The sequence below is a fragment of the Equus caballus genome, chromosome 4 (genome assembly GCF_041296265.1).
Source record: "Equus caballus isolate H_3958 breed thoroughbred chromosome 4, TB-T2T, whole genome shotgun sequence".
NCBI lineage: Eukaryota > Metazoa > Chordata > Mammalia > Perissodactyla > Equidae > Equus > Equus caballus.
Window position 1 is genome coordinate 78,367,485 of NC_091687.1, and position 26,960 is coordinate 78,394,444.

General features: G+C 39.8%; 1 protein-coding gene across 23 annotated transcripts in view; it reads left to right on the forward strand.

Annotated features, from left to right (window-relative positions):
• ST7 (suppression of tumorigenicity 7) overlaps nucleotides 1-26,960 on the forward strand; it is a 257,458-nt gene that overhangs the window by 130,129 nt on the left and 100,369 nt on the right. For 19 of the 23 annotated variants that reach the window (XM_070264207.1, XM_070264208.1, XM_005609177.4 and 16 more), the window contains exons 2-3: nucleotides 7,837-7,919; nucleotides 19,750-19,909. In XM_070264207.1, the coding sequence (XP_070120308.1) occupies nucleotides 7,837-7,919; nucleotides 19,750-19,909 (243 nt within the window). The remainder of the gene's footprint in view (nucleotides 1-7,836; nucleotides 7,920-19,749; nucleotides 19,910-26,960) is intronic. The other 4 variants (XM_070264227.1, XM_070264225.1, XM_070264228.1 and 1 more) reach the window with 1 other exon arrangement.

Consider the following 26,960-nt stretch of genomic DNA (forward strand, 5'->3'; position numbering starts at 1 on the left):
GCTCCACTCCTCAGTAGAGCCAGATGTCCAGCAAAGCGAAACAGTATACCTGTAACGTTGCCAAGGCAACATCAAGGGTAGAGAGAAGAGGAGACAGAATGATTTATGAGGGTTTCTTGCCATAGGAACAGGTCTAAAAATATACTTCCATGTCTTTTTCCTCACAAGGATAAATGCCACAGGATTTATCAAGGGAATTGTGATGCATGAAAGCTTGAGACCCTGTCCCAGGGTCCAAGGTGACCAGGGTGAAGGGCAAGGAGAGGGGAAGCAGAAGCAACCAACGAGAAAAAGTACTCACGATGTGCTTTTAACCTTCTGTTGAACTGATGCTGTGCCCAATGTAAAACTAAGTTTTTTTTTTGGAAACATTCAACTGTTGTATGTTTAAAATGTGCCTAGAAGAAAAAATAACCAATTATTGGAGTGAAATGAGGATACGTGATTTCCATATTAAAAAAATTCCTCTTAGCTTCTACTTTAGCATTATTGGATTTGCAAAGAGAACTACAGATCAGCAGGTGGAATAACATGTTCTCACGGCAGCAGAGGTTGAAATTGCATTTTCCTTATGAGTGGTTGAGAAAGAAACTCTTGGGGCAGATAGAGTTGGCATATCTTAACACTCTTTCTGGGCACACTGCAGTTGGCCGGTGTTATCAGATGTCCACATTGATTTTCACTTTCATGAATTATACATGATTGTATCAGTTATATATTGCAGTATAGCAAATTACCAGAAAGATAGCAGCTTAAAACAACACACATTTATTATCTCACGGTTTCTGTGGGTCGGAAGTTCAGGCACAGCTTAGCTGAGTCTTTTCCTCTGGGTCTCACAAGGCCATAATCAAGGTGTTGACCAGACTGTGATCTTATCCCAAAGCTCAACTGAGGGAGAATCTACTTCCAAGCTCACTCAGGCTGTTGGCAGAAATCATTGCTGTAGAACTGAGGGCTTAATTTCATGTTGGCTGTTGGCCTGAGCAGCTAGAGCCTGCTTGTAGTGCCTTGCCACATGGGCTTCCCAATATGGCTGCTTACTTCGTTAAACTAGCAAGGAGAATCTCTGGCATGTTCGCCACCAATATGGTATCTTACATAGCTGTTTGTTAGAAGCAAGTCACGTGTCCCACCTACATTCAAGGGGAGGGAGTTACATAAAGATGAACACTAGGAGACAGGGATCATTGGAGGTCACCTTAGGGTTTGTCCATCACAGTGTCATTCTGAGAAAAAGGGCAAGTTCTGTAATTTTAAAAGCTGTACAATCTGGAAATCTGTTCACAATTAGCATGTGTGCACGTTATTAAAGCTTCCATTTTTCGTTCTCTTGCCCTTTGGTGAATGAGGAAGGGCAGAAGTGAAGTTACAGCCTTACTTAATGGAAGCTGACAGGAAGGAAGAGAGAGGTTAGCAGGGTTGAAAGAACAATAAAATGAAAGAAGAGAGTATTCCCTATTCTCACAAGGAAAAATGCTAATGGTAGATTAAACTATTCCAGGGTGTTCTCTAGCCCACTTTGGAGGTCTGAGATAACAGTTTGATAGAAGGTTCCTCAAGACTAACATGTGTCTTGATGCACTTTCTACAGACATGGGACTCTGTGTACTTTCGGAAACTAAATCGTAAATCTTGCTTTGCATTAACTGAAGAATTTCCTAGTCCACCTTGATGTCCCTGTCTCAGGGCCTGGAAGCTATTGTGTCCTACATTATTCGTCCCTTGCAATTAAAATATTTGTAAACCAGTGAGCTTGGGTTATGGTTTAGGCTTTAATATAGTTTATGTTCTAAGCCACAAGGGTACTGAAGAAAAACTAAGGAACGGGATTACAGGTGTTTCCCATGTGGCTTGTGGCTGAATGGGTTGTTCCCACAGCATCTAGTAAGGCAGAAATCAGACATTTAGGATCACGTGGTAGACTTCTGGGATTCAGTAATTTCTTTGCTTTCTAAAATGCCTTCAAACTTACCCAACGATTTTAGTACCGCCTCAAGGTACTAGAATCCAGTTAAAAGCACCCTTCTATTAACTGGCTCCTCACTTGTTTTGTAGGGCATCCATGTTTAGCATGGGAACAGATCACAGCACAGGGGAATTACTTCTCGGGCTGTAGTCTGTACCATAGTGCTTGGCCTGTAAAGGTGCTCAGTATATGCTAGTATGACTGCTGCTACTTCTACTCGTATTATTTACACATTCAGCTCAGTCTCCTCTGCTTTCTACAACCATGGAAATATAAGATGCCAAATCACAAAACGAAGAGTAACATACACATAAATAACAATAATAATACATGTTATTTGATGACGTCTGCTGTGTTAGGCAGTTTATCTACACTATCACATTTAGTCCTCACAACAACCCTGTAAGGTACATATTCTTCTCTTATTTTATGTACAATGAAACAGCCGCAAAAGTATGCCAATACTTTTTATAAAGATTTTCACCTGTGTTGAGATAAATGTTACTTTTATTTATTTACTAAGAAAAGTAAGTAAACCAGAGTCGTCTGTTCCTTAAGTATTTTTTTAGTTAACTCACATTGCACATCTGCCATCATTGCATAAAATTGTTAGAAGTTCTCCATAAATAATTTTGGAGAAGACCGACAGCAGTGAACACTCTAATTTTTAGAAATATATAATTTGGACCCATTCTAATGTGTATCATCTGAGAATAGCCATTCACTACTAGTCAATTGATATCCCATGTATTTGTATACCAGGCACTTTAGGAAGTAATTTCACATATCTAATAGTAATTCCCTCCATTGCCTCAACATACACATGTAACTCTGAAGCGCCTGCTCTGCCCTTCCCTTTCCTTCCACGGGCATGCACCTTCAGGCCCTGGCCCGCAGTTTTCTGCACAGAATGCTCTACAGCTCTACCTCTCACTGCCCCTTCTCCTCAACAGCCACAGGTAACTTCACCTGGATAACTCCCAGTTCATCCTACAACTCTCAAATGGGTTGCTTTCTCTTGGCGGAAATTTTTCTTGATCTGCTAATCCCTTTGGGTGGCCTGTGTCCTCATAATGCCCTCCTGCGTCGTCTTTGATATTTGCTTATCTGTTTACTTGCCTCTCCCACCCATTGGATTGTGGGTCCTCTGGGGGCAGGGACAGTGCTCTCCACACCGATGTAGCCTCAGCATTTGGTCCAGGGTAGGCACTCACCGGGTATGTACTGAAATTATGAGGGAATGCACATTTCATCTGAGCCTCAGAGCAGCTCTGGGAGGATGTGAGACTTTCCTGGGGCCACAGCATCCCAGTTGGTTTCATGTTTAGAGACCAAGTCTCCTAACTCTGGTCCCTTTCCCATGCATAATGCCTTTACGTAAAATTGCTTCAGTTTTTTTTCCCATGTAGCCTAAATATGCTTAGTTTCTTTAAACTTTCTTCCTGGAAACTTTTTTTCTAACCTTTTCAGTGATTGCTAATTGTTATTTTATAACTTTTTAATTCTTTCTGTTTCACATGCCATATTTTAGCAAGACATTGAAAGGAACACAGGACAAAGCAGACCCATATTTTTGGGTGTTGTAGACTTTGACGTTCCTAATTCAGTTCTTTCTAGGCAGTGCGTCCAAGTCACTGATGCTGCCTTAGCCTCTTCATTCAAGGGCTCCTCTGATAGATTTGAGCAGACAAATGCCAGGGTTATGTGCTCATTCTGTTTTACAGAAGGTCTTTTCCAGGAGTGTCATTTGGAGATTGTTTGTTCTCTGAAGAATATGACGATGGCTCTTAGTGTCACGAAGGCCAGAAACGTGGCTGGCTCCTCAGCCTCACAGGGCCGTTCCACGTGATTCCTGAGTAAGCCCTCTGGATTCTAGTTCTCTGCTCACAGGAGTGATTCTTCCCAACGTTGACTGTTGTGTTATCTTCTTATCTCCTCTCTTCCGTGATCCAGAAAGGTCATGTAATTTTCAGTCCATGTACCCACACTGCCTACCAAGTTTCTTCTCAGGGCCATACTCAGTTCCTTCCTATTTGCTCATTAATGAAATGAGAAGACTGTGCCAAGTTAAAGTTCAGCATCTTCAGAGTGCTCCGTGATGGTAGTCCCTGAGGCTGCCTTTTAACAACTGATGCAGTATTCTCTGAGCAGTGTCCTGTTAGGAGTGCCCAGCTGGATCAAATGAAAAGCCTTGCTGATTTATTAATTTTGTCTCTGGGTTGAAATAGGACATTAATAACGTTTTATGAATTTATTCTTTGTAAAGCTAGATTAGTCTTTACCTGTTTGTTTTTGAATTTGTTTTGCCTAGCCCCAGTAGGTATGGAGGTAACTTTAACGTGTCTGTAGATTTCAGGAAAATCTAGTTTATGTTTCAAAAAACACCATGCAGTTTTCCGGTGCAATTTTTAGGTACTTTATTAGGCCTTCATATGTTTTCAAAAATAATTGCTGGTGACCCTGATGAAACGAGGAAAGGTATTGCTTGGTTTCTGAGGCAGCCCGGCCTGCGGTATGCAGCCCTCTATTTAACAGTTGAGTCTTTAACTAGGTGCTCCCCTCTTTTGGGGTGACTTCCTGCCTTTCCACCTTTGGGCTACATACACTGATGGTAAGATCACAGTGGACTTATCTTTAAAGGTCAGAGGTAAAAATAAGTACAGTGTTAAAAACATCCATCTTTTAGTATCTTTTATTTTATTTAGAGCTTCCTATCCCCTTCTAAGAAAAGCTACTGTTTTCCTTTTGCTATTTTGTTCCTTAATGCTTTTCAGCAATCTCCCCATGTATACCCAGGGATTCCACGAGCCTGACCTTTGGGGACGTGTGTAGGCCTTTGCCCAACCTCCACCTGTGAAATAAAATGATGAATAATACTGACCTTGTGGATCTGAAGTGAGGATTAAATTCTCTAATAGGTGAAAGTGCTTTTGTTATAAACTTTAAATACATAGATAGATTAAAATGGCGAGTACTAAGTGTTGATATTTATGCCCAGAATTGCCAAATGCCATGTCTTAATGATTTTAGCCAGAATATCCAGAAAGACTTTAAGATTAATAGGTTATTAAATGAGCATCTCCCACTCTCTGAATGTTTCTATTTCTGCTTCTCTCATTCTCTGTGTTCTGTTTCTTTTTTTTTTTGAGGAAGTTTAGCCTTGAGCTAACATCTGCTGCCAATCCTCCTCTTTTTGCTGGGGAAGACTGGCTCTGAGCTAACATCTGTGCCCATCTTCCTCTACTTTATATGTGGGATGCCTGCCACAGCATGGCTTGTCAAGTAGTGCCGTGTCTGCACCCGGGATCTGAACTGGTGAACCCTGGGCTGCTGAAGTGCAATGTGTGCACTTAACCACTGTGCCACTGGGCCAGCCCCTCTCTGTTTCTTTTAATGCGTGACATTGTCTCTCCCAACTCTAGTAGCTTTCTTTAACTGGATAAAATAGAGAAGTATGTTTTAATTATTAATTATTGTTGCTATATAAAAAGTAAAACTGAATGGGTAGAATGTTTATTTTTCTCTCTTTAAAAAATTCACACAGGGGCTCGCCCTGTGGGCTAGTAGTTAAGTTTGGTGGCAGCCCAGGTTCCATTCCTGGGTGTGGACCTACTCCAGTCATCAGCGGCCATGTAGTGATGGCAGCTCACATACAAAATAGAGGAAGATCAGCACAGATGTTAGCTCAGGGCGAATCTTCTTCAGCAAAAAACAAAAATAAAACTCACAATTTTTTTTTCACTATTAGTTAATTCTTAAGTCTTTGCCCTCAGTGGATCAGTGATTTTCAGCAGAATCTCTTTCCCCTCCATTGCTTTGTGCTTTTGTTGCTGGGAGTTAACAGCAGGGCTACTTAAGCACTTCTAATTCACGCATATTTTTTTCTCTTTTTTTTTAGAAATGGATTTCATTAAATTCTATGCTCAGTTTGTCCTCAGAAAATTACTGAAAAGTATATGGTACAGATACGAGTGTTTGTAACTACACAATAACAAAGCAAGTACTCTGGTTTTTTAAATAATGGGAAATGTGGGATCATTCATAGTGTGAGGAAGGGAATTTTGAAAATTTAAGGGACCTCAGAATCAGCTGGCAGTTACAAGTTCTAGGTTTGTAGCTAGGACTGTTTGATTTTTTTCCTTTTTTAAAAATATGCTTCCTTCCACTGACTGTTGTGTGAGAAATGACAAATCACTACGTTTTTGGTTTTTTTAGTGCTAAGCAAAGCCAGCCCAACTGTACCTCCTCTTGCCTTACAGCCATAGGCTTATTGCTCTTTCCGTGCCTTTCTCTACCTCCCTGAAAGAGTCCACTTAGTCAAATAGTGACTGTTGACTGAGCACATTGTGCTAGTCCAGACTCTTGTGATTACAAATGACAGACCTCAAGTCAAACTAGTTCATTTAAGAGTGGGTGCAGGGGGAGAAGGGCTTATTGAGAGGATGCTCAGTAGCCAGGAAGGATGGAAAACAGTTCACCCTTCCACATCTGCATCTTTGCTGAGGGTCCATAGCTCATGAGCCTTCCCTCCTCAACCCCTGCAACTGCTTAGAAAGGCTGTGCTCTTTCTTCAGTGCCTCAAGCAGGCTCCTTCCTCCATTCACATTGCCTTTCTGTCCCTCCTCCTGCCTTCTTTGGTCTGGTTAACTTCTGCTTATTCTTCAGGACATCTTCCTGACCCCCAGCCTGAGATGCATCCCTTCTATGCATTTTCATAAACTCTTGTGCACAGGACTTGTCTGTGCATCTGTCAAACTTTACGGTAATTGCCTGTTTACTTGTCTGTTTCCCAGCGAGACAGTGGCCTTCTCGAGTGTGGGAGCTGTGTCTGATTCATACGTCCATTCTTTGTCCATGGTCTCATTCATAAACAGAAGGAAGTATTTGTTGAATGAGTGAGCTTACGTTCTCTGTTCATGTTGATGACTTTGCTTTCTGGGCTGAGCTCACGACAAATGCAAAAGCCTTTTTCCCTAATGAGATCAGACTTCTACTTCTAACGTCCTTCATTCTAAAACTGGACTGGATGTGATCCTCTTCCACAAACAAATTCAGTAAAGAAGTGTAATATGTGTGCAAAGGTCCTTTAGGTCACTTGTTGTTTTGGTAATAGTCAAAGTTTTGTGCAGTATCCAGATATAAATGATAATGACTTATAATATACTTATAAATGTGTAAGCGAAACTTACTTAATGGGCAACCAGGTCACCTATATAATTGATATAAACAGAGTAGCAGGAATTGGTCAGGAAGGAGCCTGACAGTGCAGTTTTATTTTTAGTGGTTTTATTTTTCATTGGATCCAGCTATTTTGATGAGCAGTCTAATGGCCTTTTAAGTAAGCTGAAAAAACTTTTACTAATATATGCTAACTTTTGTCAATTTGTCCTTCCTTTTTAGAGGTAACCATAGTATTACAATCTTTAATAACTTTAATATAATTATTTTCCATTTGTTCTAAGGTTGAGATACTGCTTGTTGGTTCATCAAGAACTCTGATGTGTGGCTCCCACAAAACTTATAAGGGCATCTTCTGTTTTTGACTGACAGTTTAGTAACTAGCTTTCATTAGACTCCTCAGTGGTTATGAATCCATGAAAACTACTCACAACAATGGCTTTAGGAGGCAGAAACTAAGAAACTGTGCTTTTCTTCTTATATGTAGTTATTTTCTTCTAGGGTATATGACTTGAACCTAGTATTCCAAGCCTGTGTAATGCTGAACCATTTTAATGGTACTTTGCTATGGTTCTAATAATTCTCGTCATCAGAAACAAATGATTTCACCAGAAAGCAAAATGAGAGTCGGTTTTACTGATGACATACTCATGCATTCCCTGTTCTTCTCCATCTCTCTTTTTTTTCAGTGAGCATGTTTTTGAACACATTAACACCGAAGTTCTACGTGGCCCTGACAGGCACTTCCTCACTAATATCAGGGCTTATTTTGGTAAGTGGTGGAATCCTATCTATTTAAAAACATATTTATTATTGATATACATGTTAGTGTAAGTACAGGAAAAAAATCTGGAGTAATATACACCAGCAGCCTACAGTGATTATCTTGCATGTGTGTATATGTTGGGTGGGGGGACTTATAGAGGCCTTCCACTAGCCAGGTTTCTAAAATATTGGAAAAAATATTACTTTTGTTGAAGGAAAAAAACAAAATGTAAATAAAATGAAAAATAAAGGAAGACACAATTCCGTGTCAAATCTTTCTTTTATTTTTTTAATTTTTAAATTTTTGTGAGGAAGATTGACCCTGGGCTACCATCTGTCCCAGTCTTCCTCTATTTTCTATGTGGGGCGCCATCCCAGCATGGCTTGATGAGTGGTACATAGGTCTGTGCCCAGAATCTGAACCCAGGAATCCTGGGCCTGCCGAAGCCGAGTGCGTGAACTTAACCCCTATGCCACTGGGCCAGTCCCATGTGTCAGATTTTACTGTCTAAGATACTATAAAATAAATGTGACTCAGTTGAAGTAAAAAGTTTTTCATTACCCTTTTCAAAATGTATTATTGGATGTAATTAAGATCAGTAGAAATACAGCTCAGTTTCTTTAAATGTATTGACATGGATGTGGCAGGTCTAAGTTTTTTCCCCTTCATCTTTTTTCTTTTAAAATTTACATTTATTTCCCTATTGCTTCCTTTAAAAAAATCCTGAATAGGCAAAAAGCAATATGATAGTCATTGCTATGAATCCATTACCTTATGCTCTAAAATAGTTACAGGGACGATAAATTGTAACACCTGAAGTAGTTTGCTTTAATTTAAGTGGCCTTAAGAAAGACCATCTAAACTCAGTGGAATCACTCTAATAAAATGACCTTTAAGGCAAAAGAAGTTTTAGAAAGCATTTTTTTCCTCTACATATAATGCTGTGATTGCTAATTATTATAGAAACAGGGACAAGAAAGATGTTACAGAGTTGATGTTAGGAGAAGATCAGTAGAAGAACAAAAATTTTAGGGGAGAAAGGCACAAAAATGTGGAGCAAGAGTGCAGATGATGGGGCCGGCCAGGTGGTGCAGCAGTTAAGTTCGCACGTTCCGCTTCTCGGCGGCCCTGGGTTCGCCAGTTCAGCTCCCGGGTGCGGACATGGTGCCGCTTGGCAAGGCAAGCTGTGGTAGGCGTCCCACATAGAAAGTAGAGGAAGATGGGCATGGATGTTAGCTCAGGGCCAGTCTTCCTCAGCAAAAAGAGGCGGATTGGCAGTAGTTAGCTGAGGGCTAATCTTCCTCAAAAAAAAAAGGTGTAGATGAACCTAGAACAATGGAGGATTTCAGAAGCTTGCACTTACAGAGAGGCAGAGTAAAAGGTGGGGAAATATATGCAGGGCACAAACCTACAAACAGGTGACATGGATGGTGGGTGTGTGGGAGCATCTTTCTGTGGTCAGAGCATATTCAGGTTAATCTTGCTCTGCTGTGTCATGTGGGCTGCTGGAGTTAAGGGAGGAGATGTTTGAAGTCGATATTATTGGATCAGGAATGTGAAGAACATCAGCAAGAGCCGCTCCAAGATAGTTACGTAAGTGGAAATCCAAATAGAAAGCCCAGTGCTGGCTGCCGAGATCAAGCAAGGTGACGGGAGCATATTAAAGCTCCTCTTTCAAATGGGTTGAAATAAGGCGTAGTAATTTGTAGTAATTTGTACCATATTGCCTCTCAAATGCAGATCTGCACGCCAGTCTGTATCTCTGAAGTCTTTCCTGTTCTTTGGGGACATGAGAAAAATAAGCATGCTATAGACAGTTGTTCATAAAGCTATAAGGTGATTTGTCTAAGCTCACTTTGTTAGTTTGTAGCAAAGCCAGGCCTGGAACCTATGTCTTCAGGTTCCTACCTTGATGTTCTTAATGGACTGAAGAAACTTTAAACTTGGAAAGTGCTTTCACATGCTTGAGAAATAAGTATGTGCTGAAAACATGGCAGCCTTTTAGCATGTGTGTTTTTTGGGGGGAGGAGGAGGTATTACAAGTCTCCATCTACTAATTGTCCTTTACATTTAAAATAGTATTCTAATATTTTCTTTCTAAAACATCTTCGAAATATTTTTTGATTCAACAAATAGGAAAAAAGTGAACTTTTTTGGATGTAATTTGAATAGCAGTTTCATACTGAAACCAATAATTCACTCTGATGCAGAAAGGTAGGTTTTGTTTGTGCATTCCTCTCTCAGGGATGTTCACTAAAGAACGTTACCTACTTAGATAATGCTCACTCTGTGCCCGGCACTGATCTAAGCACCTCGTGTGCTAACTGACTAACTCATTGACTCTTCAGAACAATACAATGAGGCCATTGCCAGTGTTGTTTTCGTTTTACTTATACAGAAGCTGGACAGGTAGAATAGGCAAGTAAATAACTTGCTTAGGTCACATAGTTGGCAAGTGGTGGAGAGGTTTTCAACCCAGGCAACCTTGCACCAGAGCCTGTGCTTTTATCACTCATTGCACCACCTCTCTGGTTAAGTTCTCATCTGTTTTTCTAGCTTGCTGAACAAACGGCAGGTCTGGATGTTATTCTAGCATTATCTTGGTGTTATTCAATAGGCTGTAAATTAGTTACCAGAGGGTGGGTTCTTTCCTTTCACTCGGGTTAAGTTAGGCCCAACAGTTGTTTTCCCTTCTAACTCTGGGATGGTGAAGGCCCGTCAGCTTGCTTCTCTTATTCTCTGAATAAAGGGATTTTCCTAGACCACGACCGTCCTTGCAGTTCCACATTGGCGAGGCTTCCTCCCTGCCTGTGGAGTGCAGTTGCTGAAACCTGATGGTCCCTGCTGTGCTGTCTGATGGTGTGTGTACCTTGCGACACTCTCAGGAAGCAGAGGATACGCCTGACTGATGTGAAACTTTAGGCAAAGGAACACTTCTGATATGTGAAGATTTTGAAAGGCTTTTCTCAAAAATGCTTGGTCTATACTAAGGGCAGAGTAACTATAATGTTTAATAGTTCTTGATAGCTTTAGGATTCTGCTTTAGAGATTGTTGACATTGACGTTGTCCAGCCTTTGGGCACTCAGCTTTGCTAGCCCTTGAAATGTACCCAGGATTGAGGTTTCTATTCAGCCACTATTTTCTGCCAAGTGCGTTTCATGGAGAGGCAACATTGAGGTAAAGAATCAGGTGCTTTGCAAAAAAGCTGCGTGCGTAGAACTGCTTAGCGATTTGTTTCCTGGCACCAGAGAGATGATTACCTAACTACTCTCCCCTGAGCAGCGTTAAGAGAGCCAGGCAGTGAACATTCAAAGTACAGGGCTGCCGCTGGGGAAACTGGTTGTTTGGAGACCTCAGAATTCCTATACTGGAGACTGAAATTATCACACAATGTGATGTCTTAGGAGAAGAGAGGAAAAAACAAACAAAAATAACACCCTAGTATTTCTCCTGTGAAGAAAAGTCAATTAGCTGAGCAAATATACATAGAAATAAATTGTGTTTGGCAAATGCTGCTGTCGTTTACACTAATGTGCTTAAAAATAAATGAGGACTAATCAGTGTGTATTTTACTAGATATCACTGCCAGCTCTTAATTTCACAAGTTGAAAGCCAACAATGAGTTTATTCTACCACCTACCTCTCACTCTTCCCTTTTGATTCCTGTGCCCATATTCTCCTCCAGGCAGCTCTCTCCCTTTCTTGATTACAAGCTGCTCTTCTGCCCATTGGCACAAGCCACTGGAACTGCACCTGTCGTCACAGTCCAAAGCCACCAGTTTAGTCTTTTATCTGCTCTAGCAAGGACATGTCCAGTCTGCTTGCAGTAGCCTCTTCGGACAGTGTTTATTTCAATGGAGAAAATTTCTGGATTTTGTTTTTGCTTTTGAGAGTGGTATGGTGGACTTGTGGAGAAAACACTCCTCTTAATTTTCTCAAAATCTTGGTAGAATGGAGAAAATGCAGTGTTTTGTATTGACATTCATACATAGATCTCTGTATCCCCATTAACATGTATATGGACATGCTCCTGCACTTACATTTTACACACACACACACATACACACATATATATGAAATAGAGATAATAGAATCCATAACGTAATTTTAAAAAGTGAGAATCAGGAACAAAAAAGGGAGAAAATCAGAATAGTATATAAAAGAATTAGTTTGTGGATTAGATGTAAAAGAATTATGTTTTTGGGAAAGAAGTAGAAGAGACCACAATTAGGTAGGAATCAGTTGTAACAGAAGGTCTGTTTATTGAGTTTCCCACTCTATGCCAGGTACTGTTTTAAGCACTTTACATATATTATCTCATTTAATTCTTATTGAAATTCTAAGTGCCTTTATGCTGCTGAGTGTAAACAGACACAAAGGTTAAATAATTTGGCCAACGTTACCTAACAGACAAATGGTGCTTTGAATGCAGATCCCTCTGACTGTGTCCTCCATCCCCTCCTGTTCTAAAGTCAGGGAGTGGGACTGGAAGGTTGTTATGGCTCCTTTCAACTCTTTCTCATCCATCTAAGGAACTTAACCTGCTCTTGGGGTAACGCTTTAATTGATAGGTATGTGGGTCACCCAAATGATGGTGATTCTGGAGCTAAGAGTAAAAAATGACTCAAGAAAACTTGACTGGAAGGGCTCTTGGGTGTAAGAGGTGGCGTGTAAGTATCAGGCTGTGTCCATTATGAAGCAGATTGTCTTTAGGTTCCAGAATGAGAGATGCCTTGGGGGCCAATGGTAGGGGAGCCTGCTGACAATGGGAAGAAACTAAGGCTCATTCAGCCTTATCAAATTACAGCTTTTTGGGGTCACCATGAAAATTAATGGTCTTTTTCAGGAAACCAAGTGCCAGGCAAGAGAGTAGATAGAAGCTTGTCAGAGTCTGGCTGTGGACACCAGCATTTGAGTGCTAATCAGATTAATGATTAGACATGGCAAGAGTGAAGAAGGTGAACAAGCTAATAAAGGGACAAAACTGCCCTTTTGGCTTTTTTAGTTTCCATTTGAGCACAAATTGAGAGGCTTAAAAATCATGCAATTGCAGGGTTTGGAGAAGGAACCTCAGAAGCCGTCCAATTTAAACCAGTAAAGACGGAAGGACTAGGCATCCAGAAAGCTTATGACTTGCCTAGATCACCTTGCTAGGTAAGGGCGGAATGAGGACTAGAATTTAAGTTTCCACGGCTCTGTCCCAGCATTATTCAGCCTCTCGTAAAGGTGTTGACTAGGAAGGTGGGGTAGCAGCAGTGTCTAGCAGTTGATGTTTTCAATTTAACAGATTCACAGAAATGGGTCGGGTAGATAAAAAGGGGGAGGAGAGAAGGAAAAGATAAAGAAAAGAAAGGAGGGAGGAAGACTGCAACCTTCTCTTTTCTGGAGGAAACATTTTTTCTTTTTCCACTTGGGGCATGGATTAGGTCAGATTTGACCAGTCTAAAACATGGACCAGCACTTAACACAATTTATAATTTTATTTGTGTCATTTATTGTTTGTGTCCTCTCTAGAATGGAAGCTTCACAAAGGCTGGGACCATATCTGTGTTTTTGTATATGACTGTATAATGCCTGGGTGAACTCTTAAACAATATTTGTTGAATGCACAGAGATCCAGTGAGTGCATGAATTAACTGACTGAGTCAGAATTATCTTGGGAGCTTGTTTAAAATGATGGATTTTGTTTAAAATGAGTACCACCACCATCAATTGAATTGGAATCTCTAGAAGAGAGGCCCAGAGGATAGCGGCCAGCACAGTATGAGCTAGCAGGGCTTGGGGCAAATGGCACAGGCTGGCTTCTTTCAATTGTCAGTGGTCTCCATGACTTCACCCCTGGAGAGTGGCCCTCTCGTCCAGGCTGCAGTGGAAAATCTCATCCTGTGAACATACAGACACAGATGGGGATGGATCATTGGCTGTCCATCTTGAAGAGAACCTCACTTCTTTGCCTTCTCTCTTTTCTTAAAGCCTTGGCAATAGGTGGCCGGGAAAGGGGCTGGAAGGGCATGAACTCTAGTTCTTCACACAGCCCCCTCAACTGTTTAGGGGAACAGGTGGCTGAGGAGGATTGGCTGAGACAAAAGAAGCAGGAGGCCAAGACCCACTGTGGAGGTAGCTCTGCAGTATTCCTATACGAAACATACAGGGGCCAAGTGTAAAAAAAAGTCTGTTATGAGGAATTGGGAGGGACTTTGAAGGGGTCAATGAATATGGAGAAAAGAATATACGTGAGAATTCTAACAGGAAACTAAAAAGATTGTGGATATTACAATACCCCAGGCCAGCTGCCTTGGTTTATCTCCTTTAAGCCCAGAAGATCCCCTCTTGCCAAAAAAACTGTTTACTATCAGATATATTTCTGAAGACTTAGAGCAGGTGTCAATGTGGCAGACTTTCTATTTAGGAGTAGACTGCTGGAGTTTCATATTTCCTCTTCCATCTCTGCCATCACTGTATTTATCCTCCTGTGATATCATCATCAGCTGTAATCCGTAGGAAGCACTTAGCCAATTTCAGGCTGTGACATCTTTGTATTTCCCATGGGTTTGATGGAGTTAGTGTGGAATTACTGAAGTGCTGCTATGTGGGAATCTTGAAGTATTTCTGAGTGTGAACAGGCTATAGGGAAGTCCTTGATTCACGAAGGGGAAGTGTTTTGTATATAGAACGTGTGGTTCCAGAAGAGGAGGTCTTATTGGATAGGAAGAATCTAGGCATCTTTAGGAAAGACTGAGCCTTTAGGTCTGCAAGGCGGATGGAAGGGCCATATTTGTTATCCTTTTGCCAGATTTTTGTTCCTTCTCTGCTGATGAAGATGAGACAAGTTTGCACCTTAAGCCAGTTGCAAACCTGAATCTCCACCTCCAGCTCCCAGCCCCAGTGCTCCTTGGTCATCCTCTCCACTTCTGTCATATAGTAATTGAGGAGGTCACAAGGCTTTGGTAACTCGGTCCTTGGCAAATGGGTCTTTGTTTTATGTGTGATCTGAGTCCTGAGTATAGCTTGTGGCCCTTCTGTCCTGTAAGATATAGATCCAAACCACTTCTTCCACCCTCACATTCCCAATTCCATCCCCACTTCCCTTCTTCACAGATGATAAACCTTACTTGCATCTCCACCGAGATCTGTGGTACCCACTTTTTATTCCTTTGTTGCTTTCTTACTTGTGAAACAGCTCATAGCATGCCCGACATTCCAAAATAGAATGTATTTTTCTATTCATTTGTCCTCCTCTTTCTTCCTGTCTCAGAGCAGGAAATGGTAGGTTACGTTTTCAAAGGCAGGGTAGATGTGCTTCTCGGGCTCTTGGTATCATGCCTGTTAGCCATTCGTACTCTTTTGCATCTCCAGTTTCTCTCTTTCCACTAGATTCTTTCTTATTCCACAAATCTGTGTAGACCCATCTTTTTTATAACAAGCAAAATGAACACAAAACTTTTCATTGGTTTTGTCATTTGTTTAGAGCATATCCCATTAAATGACCAGCCCAGTCCTTATCGTCTATCCATTCAACCTTCCAGACATCATCCAGTCTTCTAATCATCCATCCATCTCTCCATCCACCATCCTCCCATCCACCCATCTATTCATCCATCCAACATGAACTGAGTGCTTACTGTGACCTTATTTTATACATTAGATAACTGAGTCCCAGAGAATCAGGAGTGCCAACCAAAGGTACACGACTCAGCTATCATGAAGTGTATTCGGGTTTTTACCTTTCAGCTAGATGGGAGGGTCACTATTGACTTCCTAAATGCCAAACTCAATTGATGCTTTTTTTCTTTTTTTTTAAGATTGGCAGCTGAGCTAAAAACTGTTGCCAACCTTTTTTTTTTCCTGCTTTATTTCTTTTCCTCCCCAAATCCCCTCAGTACATAGTTGTATATTTTAGTTGTGGGTCCTTCTAGTTGTGGCATGTGGGACACCACCTCAACATGGCCTAACGAGTGGTGCCATCTCCATGCCCAGGATCCGAACCCTGAGCCGCTGAAGCAGACTGCAGGAACTTAACCACTCGGCCATGGGGCCGGCCCCCCAATTGATGCTTTTTAGTTCTCATCTTACTTGATCTGTAAAATCTTTGGGATGGAGCATGAGTAGGAAGAAAATACTAGAGAGAGATGTTTTTAAGACTATGAAATGCGTAAATTTATATTTTAATTTTATGGTTATTTGTCAGATTAAAAAGTGTTTTGTTCCACTGTGGTGAATCTGCTAAGCTATTTGCATGTCCAAGGACCAATTTTAAAATCTGAATTTGTTTATGAGAGCCTTGCTGTTTACATTGTAGGTTATGCACCAGGGAGAAGAATTCAAAGTGACACCAAATATGTGCGTGTTAAATAACACCATCTGCCCATTTGGATCTATGCAGCTCTTTAAAAATACTGTGAGGTACTGGCCCAAAGCCTGTCATGTTTCAGGATAAGGGGCAGATTGTTATCCTAAGATCCCAAATTAGAGACTTGGTTTGAAGTTTAAGAAGGCTTCAAGTCCTTTTCTACTTCCTTTTACTAGTTGTTCATTCAATACATATTGGAGCCTCTGCTCCGGGGTACAGGGGACACTAGTATAAAGAAGGACCATGATGGGTAAGAAGCCATCTATTACTGTGATAAGATGATAAGACAGGCCTGAGAATACCCTCCTTTTCCCCCCAGACAGCTACATGAATATCCCAATCTTTACTGAAGTCTATTATTCCAGCATTAGAAATAGTAGGTGGAAAGTCGCTTTTCTTTTTTTTTTTTTTTTTTTTTTTAAAGATTTTTTTTTTTTAATTTTTTCCTTTTTCTCCCCAAAGCCCCCCCGGTACATAGTTGTGTATTCTTCGTTGTGGGTTCCTCTAGTTGTGGCATGTGGGACGCTGCCTCAGCGTGGTCTGGCGAGCAGTGCCATGTCCGCGCCCAGGATTCGAACCGACGAAACACTGGGCCGCCTGCAGCGGAGCGCGCGAACTTAACCACTCGGCCACGGGGCCAGCCCCGGAAAGTCACTTTTCTGTTATAAAACAAATATGCCATTAATATGAATCATTTACACCTTAGGATGAATTATCTGGTCCCCTTTGGTAGACTACTACTGGGTTGGTTTTGATAGCTAAGAAAGCACAGAGGTGCAGTGGAGTTTGTGGGGCATTTGGAATTGAAGATCTGAAAAGGGAAATGATAAGCTACGTCTGTCTGTATTTGTCTAAATGAGCAAGAGAGTTATAAAAAGATATCTTGTTATACAGCCCTGGGAAGATTAGTGGCACAGAGCTGGGGCTTCAGGCTAAGTGACTACTTACTTAGCTGTGTGACTTTGGTCGGTCCTTGTTCCTCATCTCTAAATGGAGACTGTACATGGTCCTTTAAGGTCCCTTTTAGTGCTAATGTTCTGTGATGATGCTGGAGGAACTCAGAATTCTGAAGAGTCCTAAGGTATTTTTTGTGATGGGTATAGACCATGTCAGGAGCAACCTGTGAGAGGCATTGTGTGTCTGTGGCATGTACTGATGGCAACAGGGGCCACATCTGTGCTTTGTAACCCTGGAGCACAGCTCATGCCTGATGTGGAGCCCTTAGTGCTGTGTGACTGAAGTAATGAACTAAGGCCTGGCAGGCACCCAAGCAGCATAATACAGAAAGCAGAGCAAAGACTTGGTGCAAAGAGAGCTCTCCCCACAAGTGACTGAGAGCCATTGCTAGTTCTGTGACCAATGTTCTGGTCCTTTCAGAGCCTTCCTTCTCTTCTAATAAAGGCAAAGCCACTAACCTCTTGAGGGCTTTGATGGGTGATCAGGACTGAATGGTGAGCAGTGCCCCTTTTCAAAATGATTTCCAAGGCTTTCAGCCAACAACTTAGTAACAGACAAGCTGCTGTCCCAGCCTGAATTGTAGACTGGCAAAAAGAGGGGCGCGTCATAGCAGTATGTGGGCTGTGCTGCCCATAGGAGGTGTGTACATCATCACTATAATAAATAATAGCTTTGCCTTTACTTTTGAGAACCATCTATGCAGCAGGCATTGAAGTAGATCTTTTACGTGGGATTTGAAACTAGATGTTTTGTATGGTTGTGACATATGATTTCCACTTTACGGTTGAAGAAACTGATGTTCAAATAGATTAAACAACTTATCTGAGGTTACAAACTCCCTTCTGGATCCATGGTTCGTAAATTTACCATTTTTGAACTTTCTTCCTTCTGCAAGTAAGATCTCTTATTCCTAGCATTCCATATGCTGTAGACTAGCCCTGTTCCTTCTTAGCTATATTATGTTCTCCCCTGTCTGCCCAGTAAAATTACTTAAATGTCTTAACTTCTGAAAATTCGTATAGTTAGAGGTAAGTGGTTGGAATTAAATCAAGTTATCCTATTATAGAAATGGAAACGTTTAGTTTGATTGATAGTTCTTTCTGGTCATTCACAGATGTTCTTTCTGTCTTTTTTTTTTTTTTTTTTGAGGAAGATTAGTCCTGAGCTAACATCCACCACCAATCCTCTTTTTTACTGAGGAAGAGTGGCCCTGAGCTAATATCTGTGCCTATCTTCCTCTATTTTATATGTGGGATGCCTGTCACAGCATGACTTGATAAGCAGCTCATAGATCTGCACCTGGGATCCAAACCTGTGAACCCTGGGCCCCTGAAGCGGAACACGCAAAATTAACCACTGTGCTACTGGCCGGCCCATTTTCTGTCTTTCTTAGGAATTTTTGATAGAGCATAAGAGAGAAAACATCAATTTTTAAATAATAGCCCCAAATCCATTCCAGAGTAGATAACAAAATCTTGTTTTTATGAAATAAGGATAAACATAATTCTATGTTAGTTCCACATTCTATATTATATTATAAAAATATAGTATAGTTAACCTATGAGATTCTGGGATATAGTTGATTCTTAAATTTCTTCTGTATAATGATTTGTGACTACTTAAGGAACAAATCCCAAATCAGACAGGGAGAAGAGGAAAGGATGTGGGAGAGAGCAACTTTGAGCAGTGGTGGGAAAGCGTTCACTGAAGGGGCAGCAGGGATCAGGTTAGATGGGGTGAGGGAGGTAGCTTGCTCTCCCAGTGCTCTAGGAAGTCCTGATTTAAGTCAGTCATGTAAGCATCATTGCTTCTTTCCTTTTATTAATGAAAGTTATTTCTTTTCTCCTTCACAATCCACAGTACATAACGATTGCTAAGCTTGTGAACTGGGAAACATTAATGGCGTATAACAGATGCTTGTGTTTATAAAGCAATTCTTAACAGGTGGGACATTGCTGAGTCTCTCAGCGGTTGGGTACCATCCATACATGAAACGGGATGCCTTTCACTCCTTTTGTAAAACCAGCATTTCTCTAAGGAGATGCTTTGTTTTTTTCTTAGTGGAATTTTGCTATCTTAAAAATTTTATGCAGGTGTGGATTTATCAGAATGTAAAGTGCCAAGAATTGGAATATTTTATAAGCCATACTTCTAAAACTGGCTTATTTGTGTACATTTCTGGAGATGTCTCTCAGCTATGGTGATTATGTTATTAGACTATTAAGTAAATTTGGAGAAAAATAATATTGAGCAGATCTTAACAGTGTTCTTTTATTCGTGATTGTAATTACAGATTTTTCTTGAAAACCAGTGTTAAGTAGAGAAAACAACATTGAGAATTTAAAATGTAATTGATGTTGTAATTTTATTACACTTTAATTTTTAGAATAAATTAAATTTTTTGGAATAAGAATTGTTTAAGTATTTAAGGTGGATGTAATTAGTAAATGCAATGTATTTTATGGGCATGTGTACAAAAATCATAAACAGTAACAAGAACCATAATCACAGTTATTTTTCTGTTCTAGATATTTGAATGGTGGTATTTTCGCAAGTATGGAACGTCATTCATTGAGCAAGTCTCAGTAAGCCACTTACGCCCCCTTCTGGGAGGGGTTGACAACAACTCCTCCAACAATTCTAACTCCAGTAATGGGGACTCGGATTCCAATAGGCAAAGCGTCTCAGGTATGGAAAATCCTTCAGTTTCCAACATTATTTGCTTACTCTCACTAAATTATTGTGACTATAAGACTGTACGAATGTTATTTAAAGATTAGACTTCAGAGAAAAATGCAGTTTATTTTCCCAAGGAGTTGACAGTGTCTACCAGAGAAGTGGAGTATAAGCATCTCAGGAAAAGGGAAGGTTTGTCTTGTTTGGCTTTACTTTTTCATCCATTTGATTTACCTAATGGCCATTTAGGTCACTGTTCCCAGCCTGAGTCTCCAGCGTCCTTATCCCTAGTTTCTCAAACCTCATTGAATGTATCCGCTTTCTTCCATGCTAATTGCAGAATCTTGTGTCTGACTGGATCTGATCACATTACTCTTCTGCTTGAAAGGCTTCAGTGGTTCCCATTCCACTGAAGATGAAGCCCAGATTCCAGTTTCCTTGGTGCAGCATAAGCTACTTCTAACCTGTCTTGCCAACGTTGGCTTCTGTCACAGTCCATTTCCTCTCCTTTTCACTTCTTGAACATACCATGTTTTCTTGTGACCCTCTGCCTAGAAGTCTGTCTCCCTTTCTCTCATGTTTGTTCATCTTTCACAACCCAGCACAAATGTTACCTCCTGGGAAGCCTTCTCTGATAGGTTGCACAATATCTCTCAACCTTCATTGACTCTTAATATTTTTATTTTTGGCAGCATTTATCAAATTGCACTGTGTATAATTTTTAAACTTACTGCTGTATTACAGTATCTCTAGCATTTTGCACAGTGTCTATATCATTGAAACTCAGTGAATGAATGAATGAGCACAGGCAAGGCTCCACTCATAAAAGTACTTTCTCCACTCATAAAAGAAGGGGGAAGAGTATAATTTCCTAGCTTTCTTTCTTTATCAACTCAGTAAACATTTCCAAAGTTCCTAATATCAACCTGGCCTTGTATGGGTTCTTTTGAATATTGTGATTAAAAAAGTCAAAGGCCTTGTCCCCATGGAACTCTCATGCCTATTGAAGGAGACAAAGTGGAAAGTGTATGAAGGAAACAGAGTGCTGTGGAGAACAACGGAGGGGTTTCTGACCCAAACTGGGAGAAGGCGTATACTTCTTGAAGGAGAGGGCACCAGTTCTGAGACTTGCAAGATGAAGAGGAAGAAATTAAAGAGCTGAGTTAGATGTTTTTTCTTTTTCCCTAGAATAACTCAGTCTGCATTTCATAACTGTCTAGCCAAGTGATAAGGATCCAGGAGCGTTGTATGTATGCTTTATTACTGATGTCGATTCAATGTTCCTTCAATAGATCTTTGCAAGCCAACTGTGAGTGGCAATGGGCGCCTCTAGGTTCGCATTTATTTCATCCTAAAGGGTACATGCATGAGAGATGGCACCACGCAGGTAAAAAAATTGTCTGGGACTTTTTGAACTCATCCACTTTGTGAAAGAAACAGAAAGAGATCTGAGCAAAGTGAACCATTACTTTAATCAGCTACTCTAATAAGTGTGGCATATTATTCTAATGAAGAATCTTGATCATTCAGTCATCACATAAGCAGTTGTGGGTAATTGCCATCACTTTGCATCTGCTGTGAAGACGCTACAAATTAAATGTGCTCTTGTCTGATTACTGTAGTCTTTAAATGACACAGAACATTGTAGAAAATTAGCATGTTGAAAACAGAAAGCAGCCTCATTTGAAGCCGTTTTTTATTGTGAATGCATTTTTATTTTCATTAAAATTCTCTTTCTCTCTACCCGATTTAAATCTCTTGACATCATTCCTTAATGCAATGAAGAGTGCATACTCTTCTCATTGTTGCTATTATTTTTCTGTCTCTCTTCGTGGATGCCGTGAATAAGCATTATGCATTGTATAAATCTTGATGCTATTCTTAGTGTTTTTACAGCAGTTTTTAAAGGGAGAACCTAAGCCCTTTTAAAAAATGTATTCTACAGTAATAAGCATGGAAATTCCCAGTTTTATTTTTACTGGCTAAGACTGAGCTTTTGAATATTATTAATTCAATTCCACTAGTATTTACTGAATGTCTACTACTATGCACACAATATTTATATTCATTTTCTGTATAATAGATACATCATTTATGATCTGACCATGATCATAACAATGTTCAAATAGTTACGTTTAGGAAAATGGAAATTATCTTATCTAAGTCTATCAGGGCTCATTCTACCCACTTCTCCTTGACATCTGGGTTTCTGATATTTGGCTAACTCAGATCAGCAAACATATATGCTAGTATGGAAGTACCAGACACCTTGGAACTAATACCATTTTCCACTTCTTTTTTCTGGTGGTGATTTTTACTTTTGGATAAGAAAAATATTATAAAAGTACATTATCTGTGTTTATTTCTACCCTTAAGCACTTTCTATTTCATAGTCTGGTTTCAGCTAAGTATAAAGGAAAAAGAAAGTCCAAAGCTGAGGTAATCAATACATTTTCTTAAAATAGAGGAATTTGTTAAAAAATTTCCATTGCCTTAATAATAATAACACAATGACTGTTGCCTTAATAACAGAAGGGTGAATCTATTGATTTTCTTGGAGCATCATAAGACAGCTCTTTGCCAGATCTTACATGAAATGCAACATGGCTAACACAGTCCCATGGACATTGGCAGAGGCAATTTAATGACATTGCTTATTTGAGAAAATCATTGAAAAAGCTAAAAATAAACTGAAAATACCAGTTATAAGCATTGGTGTATATGAAAACTCATAGTGTTGCTCTTTCCTTAAAGACTCTTGTTTTGGCTAAAAGCTGAAAGACTGGCTTACCTAGGAATAGTTTGGGGTGGGGGAATGGAGAGTGAGCAGGTTGTGATTATTACAAGGCAGACTGTTCCAATATCGTTTAAGTTTTGGATCTGTCCTCATTGACCTAAGTGCAGACCCTCTCAAAATTTGCGGCAATCTTTGTGGGCTGGAGAAGTAATATAGTTAATTATGCAGCTTCCTAATCTAGCCAAATTTCAGATTGTTTGGCTTAGGTTAACATTTATGAACATTTCACTTGTTTTTCTTTATTTGGAAGCTAAAGTGCTATTTTTCTCATAAATATACAGTTTCTGATAAACCCTGTTGATGTATTTGCCATGTCACTATGTTTATTGCTGCCACTTCTTAATTCAGCTTAGCTTATGAGCTGATGATGCATAGAGATTTTAAAACATGGCCAGCTTCTCCTTGTCTTAAGGGAAGGGATTCTCAGGGCCCAGTAACATTCTGAATTTGGGTTTCTGGGAACCTCTGACAGTTTGCCCTGTTCTCAAATAAGATGCCGTAAAGACAAAGGTTTGCAGCATTCACTGTCTTCAAGATATTTAGAAAGTAACAGGATGCTTCATCACATGAGAAGTATCCTTGCCAAAGTCAAGTTTAAATTCTCTGAGACCATTTGATAGCCTCTTGCATAGAACTGGATCTTTAGACAAACTCTGGTTATAGTCATTTGGTTTTCTGTCACAAATCTCATTTTAACCTCATTTAATCTATATAAGATATATATTACACACACATATAAGTTTATATGTATATCTTTTTTACAGAAAACTTTTTATAAGAATTCCACCTGGAATTCTAAATTAAAGTTCATTATATCACTAGAGGCAATTCAAGCACTGATTAAATACAGATAATAAATTAAAGAAAAGCAATGGAGGACAGTAAGCTCAGGTAGAATGCAAAGATGTATCCAAAGACCTTTGTAGATCCTCGAATTCTCGTAACACCAGAGCAAATAATTTTCCCTGTAGAAAGCTGTATAGTTTTAATATTGGATCACTTCAGAGTCCAATGTCTTAAACACTAATTAAAAATTTAGTCTAGACCCTCTGTGAGGTCTATAAACTCAAGACTAATGTAATTATTAAACAATTAGAATAATTTTGTTAAAACCCTATACTATAGTACATGACATTATTTCTGAAATGACATTAGCCGAACTTACTTTGGAAACAGCTCAGTGGCAGGATTGCTGATGTTGAGGGCTCAGGCTCTGGGTGAGACAGATTTGGCCCTGATCTTGGCTCCATCACTTACAGTGTGTGACCTTGGACAGGCCACTTAACCTTCCTTAGTATCTTAATTTGCACACATGGGAATAACAGTACTATCTACTCCACAGAATAGTTTGATGATTAAAATGAGGTCATGCAGAAATATCAAGTCAGAGGATAGCCATTTGGCAGTGTCCTCTAGATGAACTGACTTCTCTATGAATGTGATCAGGAGGATGGCACAACCACATGGAGATATGGCTGAGTTCAGCTAGGCTTGCTCGCTAGCTCAGTGACTCACTTTTATACCCAAGCCCTTTCAGTGCTTTCATTTCAAATATGTTCCTCAACAAAACTGCAAATTGCTACATGTCAAGGACCTTTGGAGTTGCTCTGTAATAGTGTCAATCAGGGGATAGTAGCCAAAATCTATGTTAGTGTTGAAAATCATTCTCTTAGCCAATGCTTACCACATCTTTTAAAATCCTTTGCCGCTAAAATTTCTGTTCTAGTATAGATTAGATCTCCAGTTGAATGGTGAAAATGCCTAAAACACTTTTGGTCCCTGGTAAACATTATTTAATAAACTTATTTCACCATTTCCACATTATTTGGTAGAATTTATTCACTTCAGTCAGAAATGACCAATGAGAAATGTATGAGAGAGATGTTTAAAGATTTGGCAATATTCTTGAAGACAGTGGTACACTATCTTGAATAAAGCAGATCAATAAAAATCTTAAAGCTCATAATTATTTACACCTTTTCTCATTCCATAAAAGAATTTGAGGGAGTCACATATTTGTTGAATTTAAAGCTACCTACATGTTACTTCAAATAGTATTTTCAAAATATTATTTTGAAATAAAACAGGTAAAGCTTAATTATTTAAGAAAATGGGGGCTCGCCCCGTGGCTGAGTGGTTGAGTTCGTGCGCTCTGCTTTGGCGGCCCAGGATTTTGCTGGTTTGGATCCTGGGCGTGGACGTGGCACTGCTTGTCAAGCCATGCTGAGGCGGTGTCCCACATGCCACAACTAGAAGGACCCACAACTAAAAAGAAATATATGCAACTATGTACCAGGGAGCTTTGCAAAGAAAAAGGAAAAATAAAATCTTTAAAAGAAAACGAAAATAGATATTTTGTTACTCGAGTGATTGCTTAAAATTGACCTGTGTGATGTAGAGAATTGGGTATTTATTTTTGAGATATCAAAGCTAATAAATATATGCAGAATCACATATCAGAAATTGACTGGCTTGGGGTTAATATTGATTCTCATAATATATCTGATGAAATTTTAGTTAGGGTCCTTTTCTGTTGTACTTTGGGACTAAAATCTTTAAAAGTATTATTAAAAAGTGTCTAACATTACCCCAGAGGAGTTTTCAAAACTATTTCTTTAGTAGAAAATTTAATTGATGAAGTCACAGGATTTTTAAAATATGATATTGCAGGGTAACAGGTCTGTTGCATATAGTGGGTAATGGTTGGGCCATCTGGACACCAGACCTTAATTTCATTTATCATGAACCTTCGGGAAATTATGTAGCTTTTCTGTGTTCTACTCTGTAAAAAGAGCCTACTTTCTGCCTCTCACTTACTTATGGAAGGGAGATAGATGACTTGAGCTTTACGCCACTTTATAGAAAGGCTCAGTGAAAATCAAGCTTATAGCTACAATAAAAGTTGCTGCTGCTTGTAATAATAATATGTGATTGTCATAATACGGTAATAATATAATAATAGTAAAAATAAGATGATAATCATTATCAAATTTTAGATTCTGGGAAGAGGTGGTAACTTTTTAGTATAAGAAGTCTTCCTAGGCTATGAATTAGTAATTTTATATATTTGAAGACCCTAAGGAGTGGGGATTCTATCTTTTTTTTATTTTCTATTTTTTAATTTTTATTATTATTATTTTTTTTTTGAGGAAGATTAGCCCTGAGCTAACATCTGCCGCCAGTCCTCCTCTTTTTGCTGAGGTAGACTGGCCCTGAGCTAACATCTGTGCCCATCTTTCTCTACTTTATATGTGGGACGCCTACCACAGCATGGCATGCAAAGCGGTACCATGTCTGCACCGGGATCTGAACCGGTGAACCCCGGGCCGTCAAAGTGGAACGTGCGCCCTTAACTGCTGCGCACTGGCCCGGCCCCTCTTATTTTTTAAATTTTAGGAAAAAAAGGTTTCAGACTTGAGTAGGTTGGATTTAGAATAATATTTTCCATGCAGTTAAAAGCCCTGTGACTTTAGAGCCTTTGGTTTTTCTGAGAATTAAGTTCTTTTTTTCATTGAGAACTGTGACAAAGGGAAAGTGTGTGGTTGTCTTGGTACATTTATTTCTTCTCTAGAGCTTCTTCAGTTGGATACCAGATGTGCTCCAATGCCCTTTTCATTTTTCCAGTAAGTCTGTAAGCTCCTCTGGATCATAAACTGTATCTGTTTTTGTAACGCAGGGCCTAGTGCAGGACTAATGCGTAATAGCTATTCTGCATGTTCTAGATGAGTAACTGAGTATGAAAAGACATGGAATAAGTATCACTGAGATTGAAAGTTTTAATAGGGAATGGTGAGAGGGAAGACTGAGGAAGAGATTGGAGTTTGAGTTTGGAAGTCCATGATAGTAGTCAGCATTATTTTTTGTATCCCATACAGAAACTTGTAATCATCCTTTTATGACAAAGGAGGGAATCTGTTCTACAGACTTTGGGAGCTAAACAGGTCCTATTCCAATATTTACTGCTTCTTTTTCTCTTGAGTTGCATTCTTGCACGTGTGCTGAGGTCTGAACGTTTCTGTCAGCAGTTGCGGGCAGAGACTCCACTGCGGGCTGCTGCAGATGGAACTGTAGAAAGCATGTGTGTTGCACCAGGGGCATATTTTTAACTAAACTATTAGTGATGTTAGCAAGCCCTTGCTGGAGTCCCAGTCAATTAATGGAGAAGGGAAAATTCCTTTTGGAGGTAAAATTTTAATTCTGGCTTAAATAAGGAATTTATTCCTCAAAGGCACAAATAAGATAAGAAACTGGACCTGATGTGGAAAA